General features: G+C 43.8%; 1 protein-coding gene across 20 annotated transcripts in view; it reads right to left on the minus strand.

Moving 5' to 3' along the window:
* OBSCN (obscurin, cytoskeletal calmodulin and titin-interacting RhoGEF) overlaps positions 1–24,970 on the minus strand; it is a 705,115-nt gene that overhangs the window by 244,286 nt on the left and 435,859 nt on the right. For all 20 annotated transcript variants that reach the window (XM_077490633.1, XM_077490622.1, XM_077490628.1 and 17 more), the window contains 6 exons: positions 14,788–14,936; positions 12,755–12,955; positions 11,493–11,575; positions 11,222–11,395; positions 10,968–11,127; positions 1,426–1,542 (listed from right to left, as the gene is read on the minus strand). In XM_077490633.1, coding sequence (XP_077346759.1) covers positions 1,426–1,542; positions 10,968–11,127; positions 11,222–11,395; positions 11,493–11,575; positions 12,755–12,955; positions 14,788–14,936 — 884 coding nt within the window. The remainder of the gene's footprint in view (positions 1–1,425; positions 1,543–10,967; positions 11,128–11,221; positions 11,396–11,492; positions 11,576–12,754; positions 12,956–14,787; positions 14,937–24,970) is intronic.

Genomic DNA, 24,970 nt, shown 5'->3' on the forward strand with positions numbered 1-24,970 from the left:
TGAAACCAAGCAATGGTGCAGGAGCCAGTGGGTGGGGGTAGAACCAAGGAATAGTACAGGATGTGGGTGGGGGTAGAACCAAGGAATGGTGCAGGTAGTGGGTGGGGGTAGAACCAAGAAATGGTGCAGGAGGTTGATGGGGGTATTACTAAGAAATGGTGCAGGAGGTGGGTGGGGGTGAAACCAAGGAATGGTGCAGGAGTGGGTGGGGGTGAAACCAAGAAATGGTGCAGGAGGTGGGTAGAGGTAGAACCAAGGAATGGTGCAGGAGGTGGGTGGGGGTGGAACTAAGGAATGGTGCAGGAGGTGAGTGGGGGTGAAACTAAGGAATGGTGCAGGAGGTGGGTAGAGGTAGAACCAAGGAATGGTGCAGGAGGTGGGTGGGGGTGGAACTAAGGAATGGCGCAGGAGGTGGGTGGGGGTGAAACCAAGGAATGGTGCAGGAGGTGGGTAGAGGTAGAACCAAGGAATGGTGCAGGAGGTGGGTGGGGGTGAAACCAAGGAATGGTGCAGGAGGTGGGTAGAGGTAGAACCAAGGAATGGTGCAGGAGGTGGGTAGAGGTAGAACCAAGGAATGGTGCAGGAGGTGGGTGGGGGTGGAACTAAGGAATGGTGCAGGGGGTGGGTGGGGGTGAAACCAAGGAATGGTGCAGGAGCTGGGTGGGGGTAGAACCAAAGAATGGTGCAGAAGGTGGGTTGGGGTGGAACCAAGCAATGGTGCAGGAGGTGGGTAGGGGTAGAAACAAGGAATGGTGCAGGAGGTAGGTAGGGGGTGGAGAGAAGGTGTGACTCGTAAAGGGGGAGTTCCTGCACCTATTGTCTTATGCCCCGTACACACGATCGGATTTTCCAACAGCAAATGTTGGATGTGAGCTTGTTGGCGGAAAGTCCGACCGTGTGTACGCTCCATCGAACATTTGTTGTCGGACTTTCCGCCAACAAATTTTGGCTAGCAGGTTCTCAAATTTCCGACCGCGTGTACACGAGTCCGTCGCACAAAAGTCCACGCACGCTCGGAATCCAGCAGAAGGAGCCGCACTGGCTACTGAACTTCCTTTTTTCTCGGCTCGTCGTACGTCTTGTACGTCACCGTGTTCTCACGTTCTGAATTGTTGGCCAACATTTGTGTGACCGTGTGTATGCGAGACAAGTTTGAGCCAACATCCTTCGAACAAAAATCCATGGTTTTGTTGGCGGAAAGTCCAATCGTGTGTACGGGGCATGAGACAAAGGCCCTGATTCTACAGAACCCTAGCTGAGAAAGTATGGTCTAAAGAGACCCCGTGTTTTCCTGTTGGCTTTCTCCATTTCTGCCCCAATTCTCTTTGCTGAGAACTGAGTGAGAGCCAAAGCTCATGCAGGAGCAGAGTGGGGAAAGGCCCTTTACATACAGATCATTGCCAAACATGCCTCAGAATTTCTCACCTTCAGGATGATTTGATATCGCTGTATTCTGTTGATCGGTCGTTCCAGATAGTGTTGCAGTGGTGGCATCGGAGGCTTGGAGGGGTCAGCAAGGGCCAAAGTGTCCTCTGTGTATTTCTGGGGTAAACAATGACATTTGTCAGTAGGATGGCAAACATTAAAAAAAAAAATTTTCATAGAAAAAAAAATTTTTTTTTTCTTTCTAGAAAAATATATATATTTTTTTAACGTAGAAGGTAGGCAGATAGAACAGGCACACATTAAAGCTCATTAACCCCTTTTGCTCTGCAAGAAGTTACTGCTGGTTACTCATATTATGGTTACTGTATGATGATACTGTGATGTTGTTTTTTTTTATAGATATTTTGTATTAATAAATTCAATATATTTTTTATATATTTGACTACCCTGTTTCCCCTAAAATAAGACCTAGCGTGATTGTCGGTGTTGGCTGCAATATAAGCCCTACCCCCCCAAATAAGCCCTACCCTGTTTCCTCAAATATAAGCCCTACCCTGAAAAGAAGACCTACAAGGACTTTAACTAGGGCTTATTTGGGGGGGGGGGGGTAGGGCTTTTATTGCAGCTATCACCGACAATCACACTAGGTCTTATTTTAGGGGAAACAGGGTAGTAATTTTTCTTGGACCCCCTAAAAATTCCATTCTCTTTCGTATACCAATATAGTAACATCTCTGGGGAAGTGATCACTATTTTTTTACTGATCACTTGTAATTCACTGCTATCAGTAAACATTTTACTGAATGAAACTGAATCAGTCTGTTTTGTTGTGATTGGCTGTGACTGGTCAAAGCTACTCACATGGTTCAGATGGGCTGTGATTGGCCCTGTCTGTACCATGTGATCACTGCGACCAGTCACAGCTAGCAACACAATTGTACACAAAGGATGGCATGAAAGGAAGCCATCCATTGTGTACAAGTCTCATGTGACCTGCTGTGATTGGTCATGGCGGTCATATGGTACCAGCAGCGAGCCGGTGTCCTATCATATACTGTCCCCCATTGGATAGTGTCCGCTGTGTACTGGGCATGCGCAGTACACAGCACACACAGATTCCGAAAATACCCGAAGATTAACGGCGCCTGCGCCGTGAGTCCAGGTTCTGGCCCCACCATCCAAGTGGACATAGAGTTGGAATATAAAAGAGCCGAGAGCAGCGAGGCCGAGCCCGAAGCGTGGCGAGCGAAGCTCGCCCGCGAGGGGCTCTCTAATTTTCCCAGCCCTATGTCCGCTTGGATGGTGGGGCTACCACCTCCACTCACGGCGCAGGCGCCGTTCATCTTCGGAGATTTTCCGAAGCTTCTTCTGCTCCGTACTGCGCATGCGCAGTACCGAGCAGACACTATATGATGGCCGGACACTATCTGCCAGAACACCGGTACTCTGATCAGTCATCGGCTGTGTCCCGTGACAATCAGCGCTTCCCTGACAGGACATCACATGACGTCCAACCAGGATAAGAAAACCACAGCCCTGTTAGGAGGGAGGCAATAAAAACATGGCTCAACCATATGTATTTAACCTCCCTGAAAGTACAAGTGTAAACACAGCATTAGAATTCATCTCCTGCTCCCTGCTGATTGAACACTTCTAATTCTGACTCAGCAGAAGGTGTACAAAATTGGGACAGCAGTGTCGTCACCACATAGTCTTAGATAGATATGTCGTTTTGAATGTATTCCAAGAAAGACAAATACATTCCAGGTACATCCAAATAAAAGATGTTGAAACCGTGGTCTCTCTGCAGAGGTCCATCATTTTCCCCAGCTGAGTTAGTCTCAGGACCTGGATCACCTGCTTTAAAGCGGGAGTCCGCCGGGTTTTTTTTTTTTAAAAGTCAGCAGCTACAAATACTGCAGCTGCTGACTTTTAAAATAGTGACACTTACCTGTCCAGCGCGCCCGCGATGTCGGCACCCGAAGCCGATCTCTAGATCGACACTCGAGTGCTGCCGCCGCCATCTTGGGTATGGGAATCAGGAAATGGAGCCTTTCGGCTTCATTTCCCGGTTCCCTACTGCGCATGCGCGAGCCGCGCTGCGCAATGAGGACGGTCCCCGCTGCCTCTGGGATCTGTGTGTTTCCCAGCAGGCAGCGGGGCACTTGCGGAAGGGGGCGGGCACTTGCAGAAAGGGGCGTAATGTACGCCCCTTTCCGCAGAGAGCTAGCCCGGAAGTGGGTGCAGTTACCTGGATTATCCAGGTAACTGCACCCCCCGCCCCCCTGAAAGGTGCCAATTGTGGCGCCGGAGGGGGGGAGGAATGCGATGAGCGGAAGGTCCATTTTAGGGTGGACCTCCGCTTTAAAGAGCGGAAAGTTGTAGTTCCGGTGCCCACCAGCGGGCGTCTCCCAGCAGCCAGCAGATCCTAGTAATCTGTTTCTACCTGATGCTGGCTGCTGGAAGGGTATTTAGTTCCTCCTCTACATTTCTCCCTCACTCCTGTGTTTTTTTTTTTTTTGCTGCCAGATACTGCTAGCCGTTTATCCTGTTCCTGCTCTTGACTGTGCTCTTTGCCTTGTACCTACACACTGAAATCTGCTGCCTTGTTCATACTCCCCCTTGTTTCTGATCCCAGTTTTGCTTCACCCTTCCTATATGTTTCCTTGCACCTTTTCTATTCAGGCTGTGGCTGCTTTCTAAAAGCATTGAACTGTAGGACATTGCTCACCTTTTGATGCCCCTGGAATATACACTCACTAACCACTTTATTAGGTACACCTGTTCAAATGCTTGGCCACACAAATTGCTAATCAGCCAATCACATGGCAGCAACTCAATTCATTTAGGCATCTAGACATGGTGAAGACAACTTGCTGAAGTTCAAACCCAGCATCAGAATGGGGAAAAAAAATTTTAAGTCACTTTGAACGTGGCATGGTTGCTGGTGCCAGATGGGCTGGTCTGAGTATTTCAAAAACTGCTGATCTCCTGGGACTTTCACACACAACCATCTCTCAGGTTTACAGAGAATGGCCTGAAAAAGACAAATAATCCAGTGAGCGGCAGTTGTGTGGAGGAAAATGCCTTGTTGATGTCAGAGGTCAAAGGTCAGAGGAGAATGGGCAGACTGGTTCCTTGGTTCCAACCAAGGTATGCAGAATACCATGTCTGAATGCACAACACATTGAACCTTGAAGCAGATGGGCTACAGCAGGAGAATGCTACACCGGATTCCACTCCTGTCAGCTAAGAACAGGAAACTGAGGCTACAATTGGCACAGGATCACCAAAATTGGACAATGGAAGATTGGAAAAACCTTGCCTGGTCTGATGAGTCTCGATTTCAGCTGCGACATTCAGATGGTGGGATCAGAATTTGGCATAAACAACATGAAAGCATGGATCCATCCTGCCTGTATCACCGGTTCAGGCTGCTGGTGGTGGTGTAATGGTGTGGGGGATATTTTCTTGGCACGCTTTGGGCCCGTTAATACTAATTGAGCATCATTTAAAAGCCACGGCCTACCTGAGTATTGTTGCTGACCATGTCCATCCCTTTATGACTACAGTGTCCCCATCTTCTGATGGCTCCTTCCAGCAGGATAATGCACCATGTCACAAAGATCCAATCATCTCACCACTGGACAATGAGGTCCCTGTCCTCCAATGGACCTCCACACTCACCAGATCTCATCCAACAGAGCACCTTTGGGATGTGCTAGAACAGGAGATCGGCATCATGGATGTGCAGATAACAAATCTGCAACTGTGTGATGCTATCATGTCACTATGGACCAAAATCTCGGAGGAACGTTTCCAACACCTTGTTGTATCTATTCCACGAAGAGTGAAGGCAAAAGGGGGTCCAACCCACTACTAGCAAGGTGTACCTAATAAAGTGGCTGGTGGGTGTATTTAGTAGAATTGTGCACAACGGAAAATTTCGTTTAGTTTCGGTTCGTTGTCATTCGTAAAATACATAATTTCGTTCTGTTATATTCGTTATGTTATGTTAATACGTTTTCGGATAATTCGTTATTATTGGTAGAGTGTCGAATTCATTTGTTCGTATTCGTTGAAATTCGCTATTTATGTATGTATAGACATTCGTGATAATGATTCGTAGTTTGGAAAGTCGTTTGTTTATTGAATCTTTTAACACACACAATGACAACGTCTCTTCTCCTCGGCTCAGATACAATACAACACCCTTCTCACTCAGTTCTCAGGAATGCACTTTGCCAGTAATCCAACCTCCGGCACAAAATTAATTAGCTGATTGGACTCTAAGATTTACTTTGAGCTGAACTTTTGTTTCATTAGATCTTTAACCACTTGGGATCCGCGCTATAGCCGAATGACGGCTACATTGTGGATCTCCTTTTCCGGGACTACGTCTATTGACGTAGTCCAGTGCACGAGCGGCCTGCGCGCCCCCTGAGGGGCGCGCGTGGCGCGCTCTGTGATCAGCGAGTCTATCACCGATCAGAGCAAGGGGTCGATCCCGACCCCTTATCACGTGATCAGCTGTCAGCCAATGACAGCTGATCATGTGATATAACGGAGCCGGTAATCCGGCGGCCGTGATCGGGACATCAGTCCCGATCACGGCCAGCCCTGCCAGTGCCCACCTGCCCCCTCATCAATAAAGATGATAAAAAAATAAGTGCCCCCCGTCAGTGCCACCCAGCAGTGCCCATAGTGCCACCCAGCAGTGCCCACAGTGCCACCCAGCAGTGCCCACAATCTGCCTCAACAAAGGTGCTGCACCCCAGTGCCACATATCCGTGCCCATCAGTGTCATCTACCAGTGACCATCAGTGCCCAGCAGTGCCGCCCATCAGTGCCCAGCAGTGCCACCTATCAGAGCCACCTATCAGTGCCACCTATCAGTGCCCATCAGTCCCATCTATCAGTGGTACCTATCAGTGCCCCTTAGTGCCACCCATCCGTGCCACCCATCTGTGCCACCCATCTGTGCCATCTTATCTGTGCCCATCTTTGCCCATCAGTGCCGCCTTATCTGTGCCCATCGGTGCCGCCTTATCTGTGCCTATTAGTGCCGCCTTAACTATGCCTATCAGTGCCCACCAGTGCAGCCAATCAGTGCCCACCAATGCAGCCTATCAGTGCCCACCAATGCAGCCTATCAGTGCCCACCAGTGCAGCCTATCAGTGCCGCCTCATCAGCGCACTCCAATGAAGGAGAAAAATGACCTGTTTGCAAAATTTTATAACAAACTATTAAAACATGATTTTTTTTTTTTTGCATCTTTTTTTGTTTGTTTAGCAAAAAATAAAACTCCGAGCTGTGATTAAATACCACCAAAAGAAAGCTCTATTTGTGGGAAAAAAATGATAAAAATTTCATTTGGGTACAGTGTTGTATGACCGCGCAATTGTCATTCAAAGTGCATCAGCGCTGAAAGCTGAAAATTGGTCTGGGACTGAGGGGGGTTTAAGTGCCCAGTAAGCAAGTGGTTAAAGAATTACCGAATTCATTCGAATTCATTCGTTATATTTCTTTCGTATTCGTTGTTATTCGTTATTTTTTTATTCGGACATTCGGATGCATCCGAATGTCCGAAAGATGCAAAATTCGGCCGAATTTTCGATTCGTTACGAAACGAATTGCACAAGCCTAGTATTTAGCCCATTTAACTTGAAAGTTCATTTGGGTTCTAATCTCTAGGAGAAGAGCGATACAGTTTGAATTTATTCGAAGTCCCCATCCGCGTACATAATAAGCCGAGAACTTTTCCTGAAGAGTTTAATTAAAATCATACTTCACGCAGTTAGTGATTGCCTCGTCTTTTCGGTGGAAATTCCTCCCTGATTAATGCCGGAGAGAATTACTGGCACACCTGATAGATTCCAGGCATTTAAATTCGGGATAAATTATTAACTGCCTTTTTCCTGAAGGCTGGGCTATTTTCAGGCACTTCATTTGGTGGGAACGAGGACAGGCGGTCTATGGGATGTTTAATTCATGACTTGTGATTAATTAGCAGGTGAACAATTGTGTGGAAATATATAACTCTGCCAAAGCAAACAACAGCAAATGTTCCAAACCTAAAATATTCATACCATTTCAGATCGACAGTATATACGATTTATCGACAAGGGAGGGATACGCTAAAAGTAGGGCACTTTTTTGGCAGACGAAACATTTTCAATGTTTTAAATGCATGTTACATGCAATGCTGTGTTGCGCTGATATTCATTTTGAACGGCATCCCAAGGCAACACCCATACGTCAGAGCGCATCACAATGTATTTAACCCATAAAGTTGCGCTCGCAAAATAATTAGAAAAAGCTATTGTGTAAACAGTGTGGATTAAAAAAATATATTGAATGAAAAGATCTGTGATAAAAATCCAGTCCATCCACTATTGGGTGCACCCCCTATCCTTGAAATGTCGAAAACCTGAGTGCAATCCTCCACCATATAGAGTGCCTGCTTACAGGAACACATTGACCTCCTATTACGGGTAGTCAATCCTGCCTCTGGCTAATAGCCCAGCCAGGGACTTAATCCCTCCCGAACTGATGGGAATCCACCTCTTTGGAAATACTCGATGTTAAAAACTCCACATGCAAGAATAACAAAAGCTCGCCATGGCATAAAAACCTTTTTCAGGTTTATTGTAATATCTAAGAATGCATTTACATCAAAATCCTAGGAAATTCGCTTGTAAATAAAAAGGCTTGTATAATCAGCTTGTCCTTCCGGGACTTCCGCACGATCCATGCGACGCATTTCATCACAAGATGACGTCGTCCTGGGGCACCATGCATGCCAATACAATTCTACTTCCTCATCTCCTCTTTCTTTCTCTGTTGGGGTCCCTCAAGGTTCTGTTCTTGGACCTCTCTGATTTTCAATCTTCACCTCCTCCCTGGATCAGCTGATAGCCTCCCATGGCTTCCAATACCATCTCTACTCTGATGACACCTAAATCTATTTCTCTACCCGTCAGCTCATTCCTTCAGCCTCCTCATGTATCACTAATTTACTAACAGAGATATCAGTCTGTATGTCACACCACTTCCTCAAACTCAATCTATCCAAAACCGAACTTATCATTTTTCCGCCACCACGCGCCCCTTCCCCTGATCTCTTTGTCAAAATTGAATGCACAACTATAAGCCCATCCCCACATGCCAAGGTCCTAGGTATAGTCCTAAACTCTGAACTCTCCTTTAAGCCCCACGTCCAATCACTGTCCAAATCTTGCCGCCTCAACCTCCGCAACATCTCCAAAATACGCCCCTTCCTAACCAATGACACAACAAAACTCTTAATTCACTACCTGGTCATCGCTCGCCTCAACTCCTGAAACTCCCTTCTCATCGGCTTACCCCTACATAGTCTATCCCCCCTTCAGTCCATCATAAATGCTGCTGCCAGACTCATCCACCTTAACAACAGGTCAGTGTCTGCTACTCCTCTCTGCCAATCCCTCCATTGGCTTCCTCTAGCCCTCTTTGCCAATCCCTCCACTGGCTCCCGCTCACCCATCAAATTAGATTCAAAATACTAACAACCTAACACCTACTTACAAAGCCATCCACAACTCAGCCCCAGCTACATCACTAGCTTAGTCTCAAAATATCAACCAAATGTTTCTCTTCGTTCCTCTCAAGACATCCTGCTCTCTAGTTCCCTCATCACCCCCTCCCATGCTCACCTCCAGGACTTCTCCCGAGCCGCTCCAATCCTATGGAACTCCATACCCCAATCTGTCCTATTATCTCCTACTCTATTAGCTTTTAAACGATCCCTGAGAACCCTCCTCTTCAGAGAAGCCTACCCTACCCACACCTAACAACTTTACTTTCATTTTCTCCATCAGTTGAACACCACTGCTAAGAGGTCCAGATACAACTTTATTCCATTAACCACGTCCCCCCAGCCCATGGTAATTTATTTTAAAATAGAAAATAAAAGAAAAAGTGATAGAAAAAAAGTTTAAAAAAATATATTTTTATTTTTTCTATATACTGTGGCCAGTCAGTGTCCCTGATCACCAGCTATATGACGACGCTGTACCAGCTGTCACCAGTGGTGATTAAATTCCACCAAAAAAAAAGCTCTATTTGTGTGAAAAAATATGATTAAAATGTCATATGGGTACAGTGTTGCATGACTGTGCAATTGTCATTCAAAGTGTGACAGCGCTGAAAGCTGAAAATTGGCCTGGGCGGGAAGTGGGTGAACATGCCCAGTATTGAAGTGGCTAAAGGTCAGGGATACAATTCAAAAAGTAGCCAACGTGTTTTAGGGGTCTAAGTGCCCCATTCTTCAGTGCTTGACTGACAACTAAATGAACAAACCATAGTGAACTGGACCTACAATGTTATTTGTTCCAGTGTGAATTCAAAGCACAGTCATGCCCTAATGATGATGTTGCCAGTTAAGCCCTGATAAAGGGGGGCACTTATACCCCCGAAATGCGTTGACTACTTTTTGTATTGTACCCCTGACCTTTAATGGAATAAAGTTGTATCTGGACCGCTTAGCAATGGTGTGCTGCTTCAAATTCCAATTTTTTTTATCATATTACAAGCCAAAGAGACTGTGAAGATCCTCTGGGATGCAGAAGCCACCTGTGCAGGAACCAGGTCATTTACAACAGTAATACCTTACGATAACAAGAACAGTAACATAAACCTATGGGTCCAGTGCTATCTTTCCACTTTCCTCAACTCATTGATTTCAATGAGCTGCCTTAATACGATGCATGCTAACTCAATGCACAAAGGTAGTGTCAGACCTCTGCGGAGTTCAGCTTTAAGCTACCATTGCACTGAAGAAGTCAAAAAATGTGTGACCTCATTAAAGCAGAACTCCTGTTTAGAGCCCTTTCACATTGGGCCGCGCCGCGTTAGCAGTAAAGTTTTTTAGCTACGCTTTTCAGCCACTGGGGGGCACTTTGAACCCCCGCTAGTGGCCGAAGAAAGGGTTAAAAATGCCCATGTTGCAGTGCACTTGTAGCGCTTCCAATGCATTCCAATGGGCAGGGGCGGTTTACGTGCGTTTTTCAGGTGCTTTACAGATGTTATTTTTAGAGGTAAAATGCCTGAAAAATGCCTTCAGTGTGAAAAGGGTCTTAGGAATGGTTCTAAACCCTTCTATATAACCAGTGAATGAGTGGCCTCAGGTGATACACAGATACAACAGATCCTCCTATATAAGTCGTACCCGTTTATCTTCTCTTCTTTACACCCATTCAAAGTGCGTTTATACAGCTTGTCTTAGCCTTCATAAAAAAAGGAGGCAGTAAAATGGAAAGCCCTCTCCCCTTCACACAGCACACAGAAATAGAGCTGAGGCTATCAATCACAGGCTGTGTGTTGGAGCTCCCTCCCCATCACCTTTTTATCTCTTATTGTTACAAAAGATTTATGCTGTTAGCAGAGGAATGGAGCAGCAGATAAAAATGACACTTAGTGCTCTTAGAAGGATATGCTTTGTTGATATTTCATGTCTGAGGGTTTTCAACCATTTTACAATATTGATAAACAGGAGACTAAAGGAGAGGTGAGATGAGGAAAGGAAAGAACGTATACATACTTTGTAGAACTCCTGAATGGCATCATTGACCACAACAGACTCAGCCTGCACACGACCCACCAGGTACATAATGTACTTATTAAACTCTTCCTCATTCCTGATGAAGCACATGGCAATGTCATCATCTGTGTCAGAGTTTTTAAGTTCTTGGAAGAAAGTTCTGTGGAAGGATGATAAAGGTACTTAATTATAAAACAGAATGTATACATCGTAGCCAAGTATATGAAATGGTAACAAACGTATCTTATACAGACCTGGTATGGAAGTCCCCAATATCACTGATGTTCCTGAAAATAATGGTCTTCTGATTGGACACAGCCTCTGGAATATCAGCACAGGTCTCAGTGTAATTTATATAATGGGTCTGCAGGAATTGGAGGTCCTGGACATATTCCTTCTCTGAGGCTAGAAGATCTTGAATAAATGTGCTGAGAAGAAAAATGGAGGTATTTCATTTTAGCCAACAAATTCTGATACTTTGGTGGAACCGCAATGGGGTCTAACAATAGTCCATCATTTAAATACCTGAGTTTCTTTTTATAATCTTCTTCTGAAATCGATTCTCCTGAAAATTCCACAACATCTCCTGCTCCCCATTCTGGTGATAGCTTGAAACAAACAAACAAACACTATTACATTTTGCTGTGTTCTCACTGTAAGGCAGGTGGTTGTGAATTTGGGGTAGTTTTAATAAAAAAACCCTAGCTGAGAGATCCAAAAGGCAACACATTGGGGGTTATTTCCGAAAGGCAAATCCACGTTGCACTACAAGTGCACTTGAAAGTGCACTGAAAGTGTACTTGGAAGTGCAGTCACTGTAGATCTGATGGGAAGATCTGAAATGGGGGAAGCACTGCTGATTTTATCATCCAATTATGTGCAAGCTAAAATGTTGTTTTTTATTTTGCTTGTATGTCTCCCTCAGATCTACAGTGACTGCACTTCCAAGTGCACTTTTAGTGCACTTTCAAGTGCACTTGCAGTGCACTTGTAGTGCAAAGTGGATTTGCCTTTAGTAAATAACCCCCATTGTGTTAACCACTGGAAGTTAATGTCTAAAATAGTTAACAGATGGTATCTTACACCCTTCAGATTAGCTAAAATTTTCCCATTCACCTCCCAATTGTGCTAGGGCAGCGGCAGCCAAGTAGGTAATTTACTTCACGCCTTGTGGGACTGTCCTAGTCTGACAAGTTTATGTAATCAGGTTTTCCAAGTAATGTCCTTCCCCACGGGAATCTTTAGGCAAGTAATTACGCACTTACTTTTAGCAGCCCGCACTCTCATACTTAGAAAATGGAAATCACAAGACTCCCTCAATATTTCAGATGTTCTGGTCTTGGTCCAACAAAACTACAGTTTTGAAGGCCTGTTAACTGGGCAATATGGTCAGAAACTTCCACATAGAAAGAATCTTCTTCCTTATACATTAGGTCGTGTTACACATGTATACATAGTTTAATTCTAATGTTACAGATATTTACCTATTCAGTTGATGAAACTGGTGCACCTATCCTGTTTGTTTACCTTATGGTTTTAAGACTTTCCCATGCGCATATGAATATGTACAGATGATCTACACGTATGTACCATTTCACATTTTGTTTCTGGTGTACTGTACTATTGTGCCTATTTCTTATGTTCAATAAAAAAATATTGAAACAAAAGAAAAAGAACTCTAGCTGGATGCAGAGTTTTAATAAAGTTAAATAACAAAATACTTTTTTATAGAAATTGTACATATTCGATCTATAGTGGCGTTTTCCCTTTAAAGGAAAAATCTTTACCTTCAAGCGCTTATCCAGGTATGCAGGAGACACCCAACCCTGTCGGGAGGCACTTAGCTTGGTTGGTTTTGTCCTGACAAGCCACTTCAGGGGATGGGCAGAGTCAAGGACTTCCACGTATTGGCCCTCTTTCAGAGTTATGGTTTCCTTATCAACTGTTGTTGGGTTGTAGTCCGCTGTGGCCATGTAGATATCAAATATCTGAAATCGTAAATGACAATTTTGCCAAAAGTAAATCTACACACAAATATAAATGCTACAAAACATCTAAAAACTAAGCTGCCAACGCAATCCTGTTGGTAAATATCTCACTATTTTCCCCTTAGCCCCTGTACACACGGTCGGAGATTTCCACAACCAAATCCGTCGGATTTTGTCGGTCGGATTTTGTCCGTTGGATCTTGTCCGAAACTGTTGCATACACACGGTCAGACTAAGTTGTCGAAAAATCCGATCATTCAGAATGTGATGACGTAATTTCGTTACGACGGGACTACGTTCAGGCTAGTAGCCAATAGCTTTGATGTAGGAATTTGATCTGAGCATGCGTGGCACTTGGTCCGATCAAAATTCTCTACACATGATCAGAGTATGTCCGATCGAACCAGTTGGTCGGGAAATATTTCCAACATGTTGGAAAATTGGGTCCGACGGATATTCCGACGGAATCAGTCCGATGCATACCACATACAGTCGGATTATCCGACGACACGATCCGATAGGACACATTCCGATGGATTCTCCGACCGTGTGTACAGGGGCTTAAAGGTATAAAGGCAAAATAAGAGTGGTCTTTAAACCTTTCAAGAAGAAATGGATATGTACAATTTTCTTCAAATTTTTGTATACTCGAATACACTATGTACTGTGTATTATACATTTTATACAATAGCTATAATTGTCACATCTTCAGATCTTTTTGGAACAGGCTGATATATTGGAAGTATATTTGTATTGCGGCAATGGAGCAATTACCAGCCAGAATGTTTTTTTTTGGTGCAAAATAAATTATGCGCTGGCTAGATTACTGCCAGCAACCCCATTGGATGTAATTTTTCCTTACTCCCTGACCCATACGTGAAAATCATTCTATGGCCAGTCATAGACAGAGCGAATTTCTTTCCTGCAACCATGGGTTGCAGGAAAGAAATTCGCTCAATTCTCCTACCAACACAGTGAATCCCTCTTGCCGAACCATTGTGTTCTCTCAGTGGGCAGGGATGGGGGAAGCCCAGCTATAACAGCCACTTTCAATAATCGCATGTAAAATTCAACAGGCTGGCTGTACCCAAGTTGATTGATCGATCAACTTGGTTACATTTAGCCTGCCCATACATGGTTCGAATCTCATCCAGTTCCTGCTGAACTGGCTAAAATTTGAACCGTCTCTAGGTAGCTTTAGCAAGAGTTCTTCCATAACACAAAGAGCAGTAAACTTTAAAGTGGACAAAAGGGATATGATGTGACATTTCTATAGCTGAAGGTAATCTAGATCAGTGGTTTTCTACCATTGGGCCATGGTCCACTGCTGGGCCATGGCCTCCCCTCTCCTGGGCCTCAAGCCAGGTGCAGATCCCTTAACACCCCATAGTACCCCAACAACCTTCCATAGTGGCCCCCCAGTGCCCCCATGGCTCTTAAGAGCCCTCAGCCTTCACAGTGCCTTATCTCCCACAGTGTCCTCTAGCCTGTTGAAGAGCCTCCGACCTTCCATAGTGCCCCCAACCTCCAACACTGTCCCACAGTGCCCCTACACAGTAACATCCAAACCCATCCGGAGCCTTCCAGTATTTCAACACATGTATTGTATTCCTATATTTTTACAGTGTGAGTATAAACTTTACTGTTGCAGCATGAAAGGTTGTGGAAGAATTTTCCTGGGCTCTGGTCTAAAAAAGGTTGAGAACCACTGTGGTCTTCAGCTGTCCACAAACCATCAGCTAGTTATTTTACTCTCTTAAATTCCATTTGGAACAGAAGAAGTTGAATGCATATACATAGGCGTTGAGTATTCTAGAGGTATTGTTCTTTACCTCTCCTCTGGAGTCCCCGTCTTCTGATTCTGATGAAGACTCAACAGCAATGGAAGATGGTCTGGATCTGCCATGACGTGGAGAAGCAGAAGGAGTCTTGGATTCATCATCGCTATCCATACCGGGCATTCCAGGCACACGAAGAGAAGCTTTAAAATTATGACGGAAAGCACAATGCTGAAAAACTTTTTTTGGAATACAGAATTGTATTTTTTGCAACAACTACTGTACATCAATATTTTGTAGAGATATATTCTTCACCCTATAGATGGCGGTGTTTATAAGTTTGTAGCTGCTCTTTGGCAAACTCTATGTCTTTTCTCTGAATAAAGTTTCCAGTTTCCTGTCTGCAGTTAAGCAGCAAAGCCCATTTGTTTGTTCTGTAGGGTTAGATACAGAATTTCTAACAACTTTAAACTCAACTAATGCCCATATCAAACCTTGACTCATCCACTAACAAAGATTTCAAATGTACAATGAGGTATTTTCCCCACAAAAAAACAGATCACATTCTTAATGGGCTCCAAAAAAAAAAAAAAAAAACAACAACAATTTTACACACACTGGAGGTTTGGCCAACAAAAATATCTTGGGATTTTTAGATGTGCTTCTCTGAATGTATAAATCATTCATATGTTGGGGTGGCTATGTGGTCCTCAAATATTGTGTACCTCTTTGACTACCATTTTGCAGCACTGGAAAATGTAGAGATGCAGAAACTGAATAGGTCACGTGTCTGACCCTCACTGTTCCTTGCACATGCCTAACCCTCACCAATACTACTGCTATTATATATGACAGCTTCCTGCTATGAATGGTTGTTAAAGTGGAATTAAACCCATCGATTTAACAGCTTCAAAAAACAGTGTTAGGAAAGAAGGCTTTACTGTATACCGTACTGTCAATGTGCATTATAGGGGCTTATGATGAGCATGCCAAGGATTGCCTCACTTTGGAGTGATTTCTTCTCACTTCCTGTTTTGACTAAGAGATAGGAAGGCAATGGAAATCTCCCCAAGGGGACACATATGGCAAAAAACCTGACAGGGGCTATAATCCTCACATACTCTATCCAAATGAAAACAAAATGTATTGCCTTTAGTTCTCTTTTGCGATCCATCAGGTTCCGACACGCTCCTCTTCTTTCCAATACTCCTGGAAGTGGCCCTCACTGTCCTCACTTACAATGTAGGTCTATTGGTCCTGCATTGTAATTCATGAGGTCATCATGGCTGGCTTTTTCATCTGCTCCATCCACCCTCCTAAGTGAGCACCCTCCACTCTATACCACCACCCCCTCATTGTGCATTTCCACTCCCTTCATCCCCTGATTGTTCACCTCCACTCCCTTCATCTCCTCATTGTGTACCCCCACTCCCTTCATCCCCTGATTGTGCACCCCACTCCCTTCATCCCTTCATTGTGCACCCCACTCCCTTCATCCCCTCATTGTTCCCCTCTACTCCCTTCATCCCCTCATTGTGCACCCTCACGCTCTTCATCCCCTCATTGTTAGCCTCCCCTCCCTTCATCCCCTCATTGTTCACCTCCACTCCCTTCGTCCCCTCATTGGGCACCCCCACTCCCTTCACCCCCTCATTGTTCACCTCCACTCCCTTCAGCCCCTCATTGTTCACTTCCATTCCCTTCATCCCTTCATTGTGCACCCCCACTCCCTTCATCAGCTCATTGTGTGCCCCCACTCCCTTCAGCCCCTCATTGTGCGCCCCCACTCCCTTCAGCCCCTCATTGTGCACCCCACTCCCTTCATCCCCTCATTGTTCCCCTCTACTCCCTTCATCCCCTTATTGTGCACCCTCACGCTCTTCATCCCCTCATTGTTAGCCTCCCCTCCCTTCATCCCCTCATTGTTCACCTCCACTCCCTTCATCCCCTCATTGGGCACCCCCACTCCCTTCACCCCCTCATTGTTCACCTCCACTCCCTTCATCCCCTTATTGTTCACCTCCATTCCCTTCATCCCTTCATTGTGCACCCCCACTCCCTTCATCAGCTCATTGTGTGCCCCCACTCCCTTCAGCCCCTCATTGTTCACCTCCATTCCCTTCATCCCTTCATTGTGCACCCCCACTCCCTTAATCAGCTCATTGTGTGCCCCCACTCCCTTCAGCCCCTCATTGTTCACTTCCATTCCCTTCATCCCTTCATTGTGCACCCCCACTCCCTTCATTAGCTCATTGTGTGCCCCCACTCCCTTCAGCCCCTCATTGTGCGCCCCCACTCCCTTCAGCCCCTCATTGTGCACCCCCACTCCTGTCATCCCTTCATTGCGCACCGCTACTCCCTTCACCCTTTCATTGTGCACCCCCACTCCCTTCATCCCCTCATTGTGCAGCCCTCCTCCCTCCATCTCCTTATTGTTCACCCCACTCCCTTCATCCCCTCATTGTGCACCTCTACTCCCTTCATCCCCTCATTGTGCACCCCACTCCCTTCATCCCCTCATTGTGCACCCCACTCCCTTCATCCCCTCATTGTGCACCCCACTCCCTTCATCCCATCATTGTGCACCCCACTCCCTTCATCCCATCATTGTGCACCCCACTCCCTTCATCACCTCATAATTCACCCTCACGCCCTTCACCAGCTCATTGAGTATCGCCATTCCCTTCATCAGCTCATTGTGTACCCCCCCACTCCCTTCATCCCATTATTGTGCACTCCCACTCCCTTCATTTTTCACCTCTATTCCCTTCATCCCCTCATTGTTTACCCCCACTCCCTTCATCCCATCATTGTGTACTCCCACTCCCTTATTCCCCTTATTGTGCTCCCCTCACTCCCTTCACCCCCCACTTGTGCAACCCCACTCCCTTCATCCCCTCATGATGCACCCTAACTCCCTTCATCCCCTCATTGTGCACCCCCACTCCCTTCAGTGTGCCCCCCAACTCCATACCCCGCCATTGTGCACCCCCAGTCCCTCCACACTCTTATTATGCACCCTAACTTCCTATAATTCCCCTTCCCTCCAAGGCTTACTGGTAGTTGGAGGGATTCCAGTGCATGGCATGCTAGCTCACAGCGGTCCCAGGGAGGAGGAGGGAAAAAAGGAGATGCACCGAGCAACGCACTGCCACACACTCAGCGGGAGCACACCATTCACTCTCCTCATCTCCGCCCACTCTGACCTAGAACTGCCCAGCGGGACCCACCCACACAGCCGATGGGGGAGCGCACCACTGACAGAATCAGAATTGAAGACCTCTTCTCACCGCAAATCCTTACAAATTTTGCATCCCCAATAATTTTGCGCTCTGCTCACACTACACCACTGGCTGTGACAATGGTTTTTCTTTAGGTGGGAGGTGTGGGGGGGAGCACTGCAATGATTTTTTTTTACTGCCTGGAGTGGGGCTTTAAAGTGGTTGTAAACCCTTCCATATACCCAGTTTAAATGACTGACCATAAGATGTACCTGTTTATCTGCTGTGCTCTCTTATCTACATTCATTCAAAATGCAAATTGTATACAGGTTGTCTGAGCTTTCAGAAAGCAGGGGGCAGAGAGCTGAAGTCACACTCTGCAGAACTTAGCGAGAGCTGATTGTAGGGAAGGAACACACCCCTTCTTCACACAGTAACAGAGCTGAGGCTGTCAGTCACAGGCTGTGTGCCGGAGCTCCCTCCCCTGTCACCTTTTTATCTCTTGGTGTCAGAAAAACCTGTCAGAAGTGACTCATGCAGATAGCAGAGAAAGGAGGCAGCAGACAAAAATTTCACTTAGGGGTTGGTTTACAAAAACTGGAAAAAGCAAAATCGAGTGCAGCTCTGCAGAGAAACCAATCAGTTTCCAGGTTTTTTTTTTTGTTTTTTGTTTTTTAGAGAAAGCTTAATTGAACAAGCTGAAATCAGAATCTGATTAGTTACCATGCACAGCCGCATCAGATTTTGCACTCTTCAGTTTTAGTAAATCAACCCCTTAGTGCTTTGGACTGAGACAAGTACACACTATAGAGGGATAAGCTTTGCCCACATTTCATGTCTGAGGATTAGAACCATTTTACGATTTCAGTTCAGTAAGTGAAAAGGACACTGGATTTCTGGCAGGATCAACACGTATATTTCAGAACATGCAGAAAATGTGCTCAGCCTAACTGTTTCTGGACCTCCCACTGCATGTATACTGCGGCAGGGCAGCCCCCGCTGCATGAGGTCTAGGGAGCACCACCGGCGACCCACTCCCGCTGTGATTGGAGCCAGCGGGAGCCAATCAGCGGGTCTGGTGCCTGCGATGGCCACCGGGACCTACCGATCGTTCACAGGAAAGGCAGAACAGAGATCTTCCTATGTAAACAAGGTAGATCGTCGTTCTATCATTGAGGAAAATGGAGATCTTGTGTTTCAGCATTTCCCGCCCCCCCCCCCCCCCGCCCCCACCGAGCACACTTAACCCTTTGATCACCCCTGATGCTAACCTCTTCCCTGCCAGTGTCATTTATACAGTGACTGTGTCACTTTTTTTTTTTTAGCACTGATCACTGTATTGGTGTCACTGGTCCCCAAAAAGTGTCACTTAGCGTCTCCGATTTGTCCGCTGCAATATCGCAGTCCCACTAAAAATCACTGATCGCTGCCATTACTAGTAAAAACAATAGAAAAAATTAAATAAAAAGTCCATAAAAATATTCCATATTTTGGAGACGCTATAACTTTGGCGCAAACCAATCAATCTACACTTATTGGGATTATTATTTTTTTTACCAAAAATATGTAACAAAATACATATTGGCCTAAATTGATGAAGAAATCCGACTTTTTACATTTTTTATTGGATATGTTTTATAGCAGGAAGTAAAAAACATGTTTTTTTTTAAATGTCGTTTTTTTTTTCTTTTGGTTTATAGCTCAAAAAATAAAAACCACAGAAGTGATAAAATATCACCAACAGAAAGCTTATTTTCTTATTTAATTATACACTTATTGTGATTTTTTTTTTTTACAAAAAATATGTAGCAGAATACATATTGGCCTAACTTTTTTTTATTGAAAATGTTTTAATAGCAGAAAGTAAAAAAAATATGTTTTTTTTTAATTAACCCCTTACCTGCCAGTGACATTTACACAGTAATCAGTGCATTTTTATAGCACTGATCCCTATATAAATGTCAATGGTCCCAAAAAAGTGTCAAAAGTGTCCGATCTGTCCGCCACAATGTTGCAGTCTCGCTCAAAAATAAAAACAGCAGAGGTAATCCAATACCACCAAAAGAAAGCTCTATTTGTGGGGAAAAAAAGGATGTCAATTTTATTTGGGTACAGCGTCTCACGACCGCGCAATTGTCAGTTAAAATAACGCAGTGCCGTATCGCCAAAAAAAAAAAATGGCCTGGTCGTGAAGAGGGGGTAAAGCCTTGCGGGGCTGAAGTGGTTAAAAGAGAAAACGAATGCAGCCACCACATCTAAGGACTGGTTAGAAGCAATATATTACATTTTTTGTTCTCAAGTTAGGTTACTTTGACAATCTTTGCTCCAGTACAGAATACATATTGGCCTAAACTGATGAAGAAATTTTTTTTTTTTTACATTTTTGATTGGATATGTTTTATAGCAGAAAGTAAATAAATATGTTTTTTTTTGTTTTTTAGAAATAGTTTTTTTTTTTTGTTTATAGCTCAAAAAATAAAAACCGCAGAGGTGATCAAATACCACCAAAATAAATCTTATTTTCTTATTTAATTATAATCTTATTGGGATTTTTTTTGTTACCAAAAATATGTAGCAGAATACATATTGGCCTAAACTGATGAAGAAATTTGATTTTTTTCCTTTTTTTTTGGATATGTTTTATAGCTAAAAAAATAAATAAATATTTTTTTACTTTCTAATTGTTGTTTTTTTTTATTTTGTTTATAGCTCAAAAAATAATAACCGCAGAGGTGATCAAATACTACCAAAAGAAAGCTTATTTTCTTATTTAATTATAAGCTTATTGGGATTTTTTGTTACCAAAAATATGTAGCAGAATACATATTGGCCTAAACTGATGAAGAAATTAGATTTTTTTTTTTATTGGATGTTTTATAGCTAAAAAAATAATAATATTTTTTTACTTTCTAATTGTTATTTTTTTTGTTTATAGCTCAAAAAATTTAAACCGCAGAGGTGATCAAATACCACCAAAAGAAAGCTTATTTTCTTATTTAATTATATGCTTATTGGGTTTTATTTTACCAAAAATATGTAGCAGAATACATATTGGCTTAAACTGGTGAAAAAATTAGATTTTTTTTTTTATTATTGGATATGTTTTATAGCAGAAAGTCAAAAAATATGTTTTCTCTCTTTTTTTTTTTTTTTTTTTTTTTTTTTTTTTTTAGAAATTGTCTTTTTTTTTTTGTTTATAGCTCAAAAAATAAAAACCGCAGAGGTGATCAAAACCCACTAAAAGAAAGCTTATTTTCTTATTTAATTAAATGCTTACTGGGATTTTTTTGTTACAAAAAATATGTAGCAGAATACATATTGGCCTAAACTAATGAAGAAATTAGATTTATTACATTTTTTTTTTTTATTGGATATGTTTTAGAAGTAGAAAGTAAAAAAAAAAAAAAAAAGTAAAAAAAATAAATAAAAATTAACCCCTTACCGGCCAGTGACATTTACACAGTAATCCGTGTATTTTTATAGCACTGATCGCTATATAAATGTCAATGGTCCCAAAAAAGTGTCAAAAGTGTCCGATCTGTCTGCCGCAATGTCGCAGTCTCGCTCAAAAAATAAAAACCGCAGAGGTGATCAAATACCACCAAAAAAAAAAAAAATCAATTTTATTTGGGTACAGCAGCACAAGACCGCGCAATTGTCAGTTAAAGTAACGCAGTGCCGTTTCGCAAAAAATGGCCTGGTCGTGAAGAGGGGGTAAAACCTTTCGGGGCTGAAGTGGTTAAAAAAGAAAACGAATGCAGCCACCACATCTAAGGACTGGTTAGAAGCAATATATTACATTTTTTTGTTCTCAAGTTAGGTTACTTTTGACAAACTTTTCTCCAGTACAGAAAATGATCTTATTGGAGAGAATTGTCAGTTACAGGAAGGGAAGCTGCCGGAGAATGTAAATTTATGTACATATTGAGTAGCGAGCGCTGACTAATGTCTTCTCTCAGCGTGAACACGGAGTACAGATCTCTGTCTCCCTCCGTACAATCTTCTCCCAATCTCAGAATACTGATAACCTCCAGGTAAACCTCGCAGGGTATAAACTACCAATATATAAACGTATCACACGGTCACAGCTTTAACCGCCAACGCACTCCCTGTCTATGTATCTGTACTAATAACACATAACTGCTGCACGGATATATGGCGTGACGCAAACACGTGCGCAATATTTGGCATTTCTCACATTCTGAGTCAAAGATAAATTTCCTGGATATAAGCAGCGCAATGTATATATAAAGAGCAAGAAAAGACGTTTTTTGTTTTGCAGAGAAGTGAATCATCTTACCGTCTGCACACAATACTCTTATTCTATATACACATTGTGCCCCCCCCCTCCCCCATATACACTTACTCTTTTTTTTCTGTATACACTGCTCCCACTACTTATTGAAACTATCTCCCTCCCTGTACACACTGACCCCTGTCATAAATGCCTATCCCAGCCTATCAGCGGCCTGTATTTATGTATGACTGTACACAGTATGGGGGGGGGGGGGGTTGGAGGACACAGTAGAGGGGAGGTCAGGAGTATACAGTATCAGGCATAGTTTTGTATAGTGTCAGGTTTGCGTAGCATTGAGTGGTATAGTGGCAGGGTTGTATAGTATAGGAAGGTATAATGACAGGATTGGATAGTATAGGGAGGTATAGTAACAGGATTGGATAGTATAGGGAGGTATAATGACAGGATTGGATAGTATAGGGAGGTATAGTGACAGGATTGGATAGTATAGGTATGTATATTGACAGGATTGGATAGTATAGGGAGGTATAGTGACAGGATTGGATAGTATAGGGAGGTATAGTGACAGGATTGGATAGTATAGGGAGGTATAGTGACAGGATTGGATAGTATAGGGAGGTATAGTGACAGGATTGGATAGTATAGGGAGGTATAGTGACAGGATTGGATAATATAGGGAGGTATAGTGACAGGATTGGATAGTATAGGGAGGTATAGAGACAGGGTTGGATAGTATAGGAAGGTATAATGACAGGATTGGATAGTATAGGGAGGTATAGTGACAGGATTGGATAGTATAGGAAGGTATAATGACAGGATTGGATAGTATAGGGAGGTATAGTGACAGGATTGGATAGTATAGGGAGGTATAGTGACAGGATTGGATAGTATAGGGAGGTATAGTGACAGGATTGGATAGTATAGGGAGGTATAGTGACAGGATTGGATAGTATAGGTATGTATATTGACAGGATTGGATAGTATAGGGAGGTTTAGTGACAGGATTGGATAGTATAGGGAGGTATAGTGACAGGATTGGATAGTATAGGGAGGTATAGTGACAGGATTGGATAGTATGGGGAGGTATATAGACAGGATTGGATAGTATTGGAAGGTATATTGACAGTATTGGATAGTATAGGGAGGTATAGTAACAGGATTGGATGGCATAGGGACAGGGCAGGACTTAGGGTGGTAAGGGCTCCTGGGCTTGAGTCACTTTCGGGCCCTACCTTCTATACATTATTGGATTTATCGGCGTATAACACGCCCCGAAGTTTAGGAGGGAAGTTTAAGGAAAAAAAATTACATTTAAATGCCCATCAATGCAGCCTTATAAGTGCCCATCTACAACCTTGCCCATCCATCTGCAGCCTTGCCCCAGTGTCATTTGCAGCCTTGTCATTTGTAGCCTTGTCATTGCAGTCTTGAAGTTTAAAAATGGCGCCGCGGAGATACAGTCCTGTGTATCTTGGTGTCTCTCGAGTCCTCTCGGCGGCTCTCAGGTCCTGTTGCAGTCCCGAGCGGAGCAGAGAGTAGCTGAGTGTACTCGGCTTAGCTCACGGTCACGCCCATGTCCCTGTGTTATGTCCATCATAGGGCGGGACTGAGTGTGAATGTGAGCAAAGCCGAGCCAAGTACACTCGGCTATATATCTCGGCGGGGCCCCCTATTTGGTGGGGCCCATGGGCTTGAGCCCAGTCAAACCCAATGGTAAGTCCTGCCCTGCATAGGGAGGTAGAGAGACAAGATTGGATAGTATAGGGAGGTATAGAGACAGGGAGGTATAGTGACAGGATTGGATAGTATAGGGAGGTATAGTGACAGGATTGGATAGTATAGGGAGGTATAGTGACAGGATTGGATGGCATAGGGAGGCGTAGTGACATGATTTGATAGTATAGGGATGTATAGTGACAGGATTGGATAGTATAGGGATGTATAGTGACAGGATTGGATAGTATAGGGAGGTATAGTGACAGGATTGGATAGTATAGGGAGGTATAGTGACAGGATTGGATAGTATAGGGAGGTATAGTGACAGGATTGGATAGTATAGGGAGGTATAGTGACAGGATTGGATAGTATAGGGAGGTATAGTGACAGGATTGGATAGAATAGGGAGGAATAGTGACAGGATTAACTTAACTTAACATTAATAAATCACTGGGACCAGATGGCTTGCAACCGAGGGTACTTAGGGAACTCGGTCAAGTAATTGCCAGACCATTGTTCCTAATTTTTACTGACAGTCTACTGACTGGAATGGTGGCAGCTGATTGGAGAAAAGCCAATGTAGTACCAATATTTAAAAAGGGCCCAAAATACATCCCTGGGAATTACAGACCAGTTAGCCTAACATCAATAGTATGTAAACTCTTGGAGGGGATGATAAGGGACTATATACAAGATTTTAGTAATGAGAACGGTATAATTAGCAGTAATCAGCATGGATTCACGAAGAATCGTTCTTGCCAAACCAATCTGTTATCCTTCTATGAGAAGGTGAGTTGCCATCTAGATAAAGGAAGGCCCGTAGACGTGGTGTATCTAGATAAAGGAAGGCCCGTAGACGTGGTGTATCTGGATAAAGGAAGGCCCGTAGACGTGGTGTATCTGGATAAAGGAAGGCCCGTAGACGTGGTGTATCTAGATAAAGGAAGGCCCGTAGACGTGGTGTATCTGGATAAAGGAAGGCCCGTAGACGTGGTGTATCTAGATAAAGGAAGGCCCGTAGACGTGGTGTATCTGGATAAAG

The sequence above is a fragment of the Lithobates pipiens genome, unplaced genomic scaffold, assembly GCF_037356315.1.
Source record: "Lithobates pipiens isolate NorthernLeopardFrog02 unplaced genomic scaffold, aLitPip1_a1.2 Scaffold_19, whole genome shotgun sequence".
NCBI lineage: Eukaryota > Metazoa > Chordata > Amphibia > Anura > Ranidae > Lithobates > Lithobates pipiens.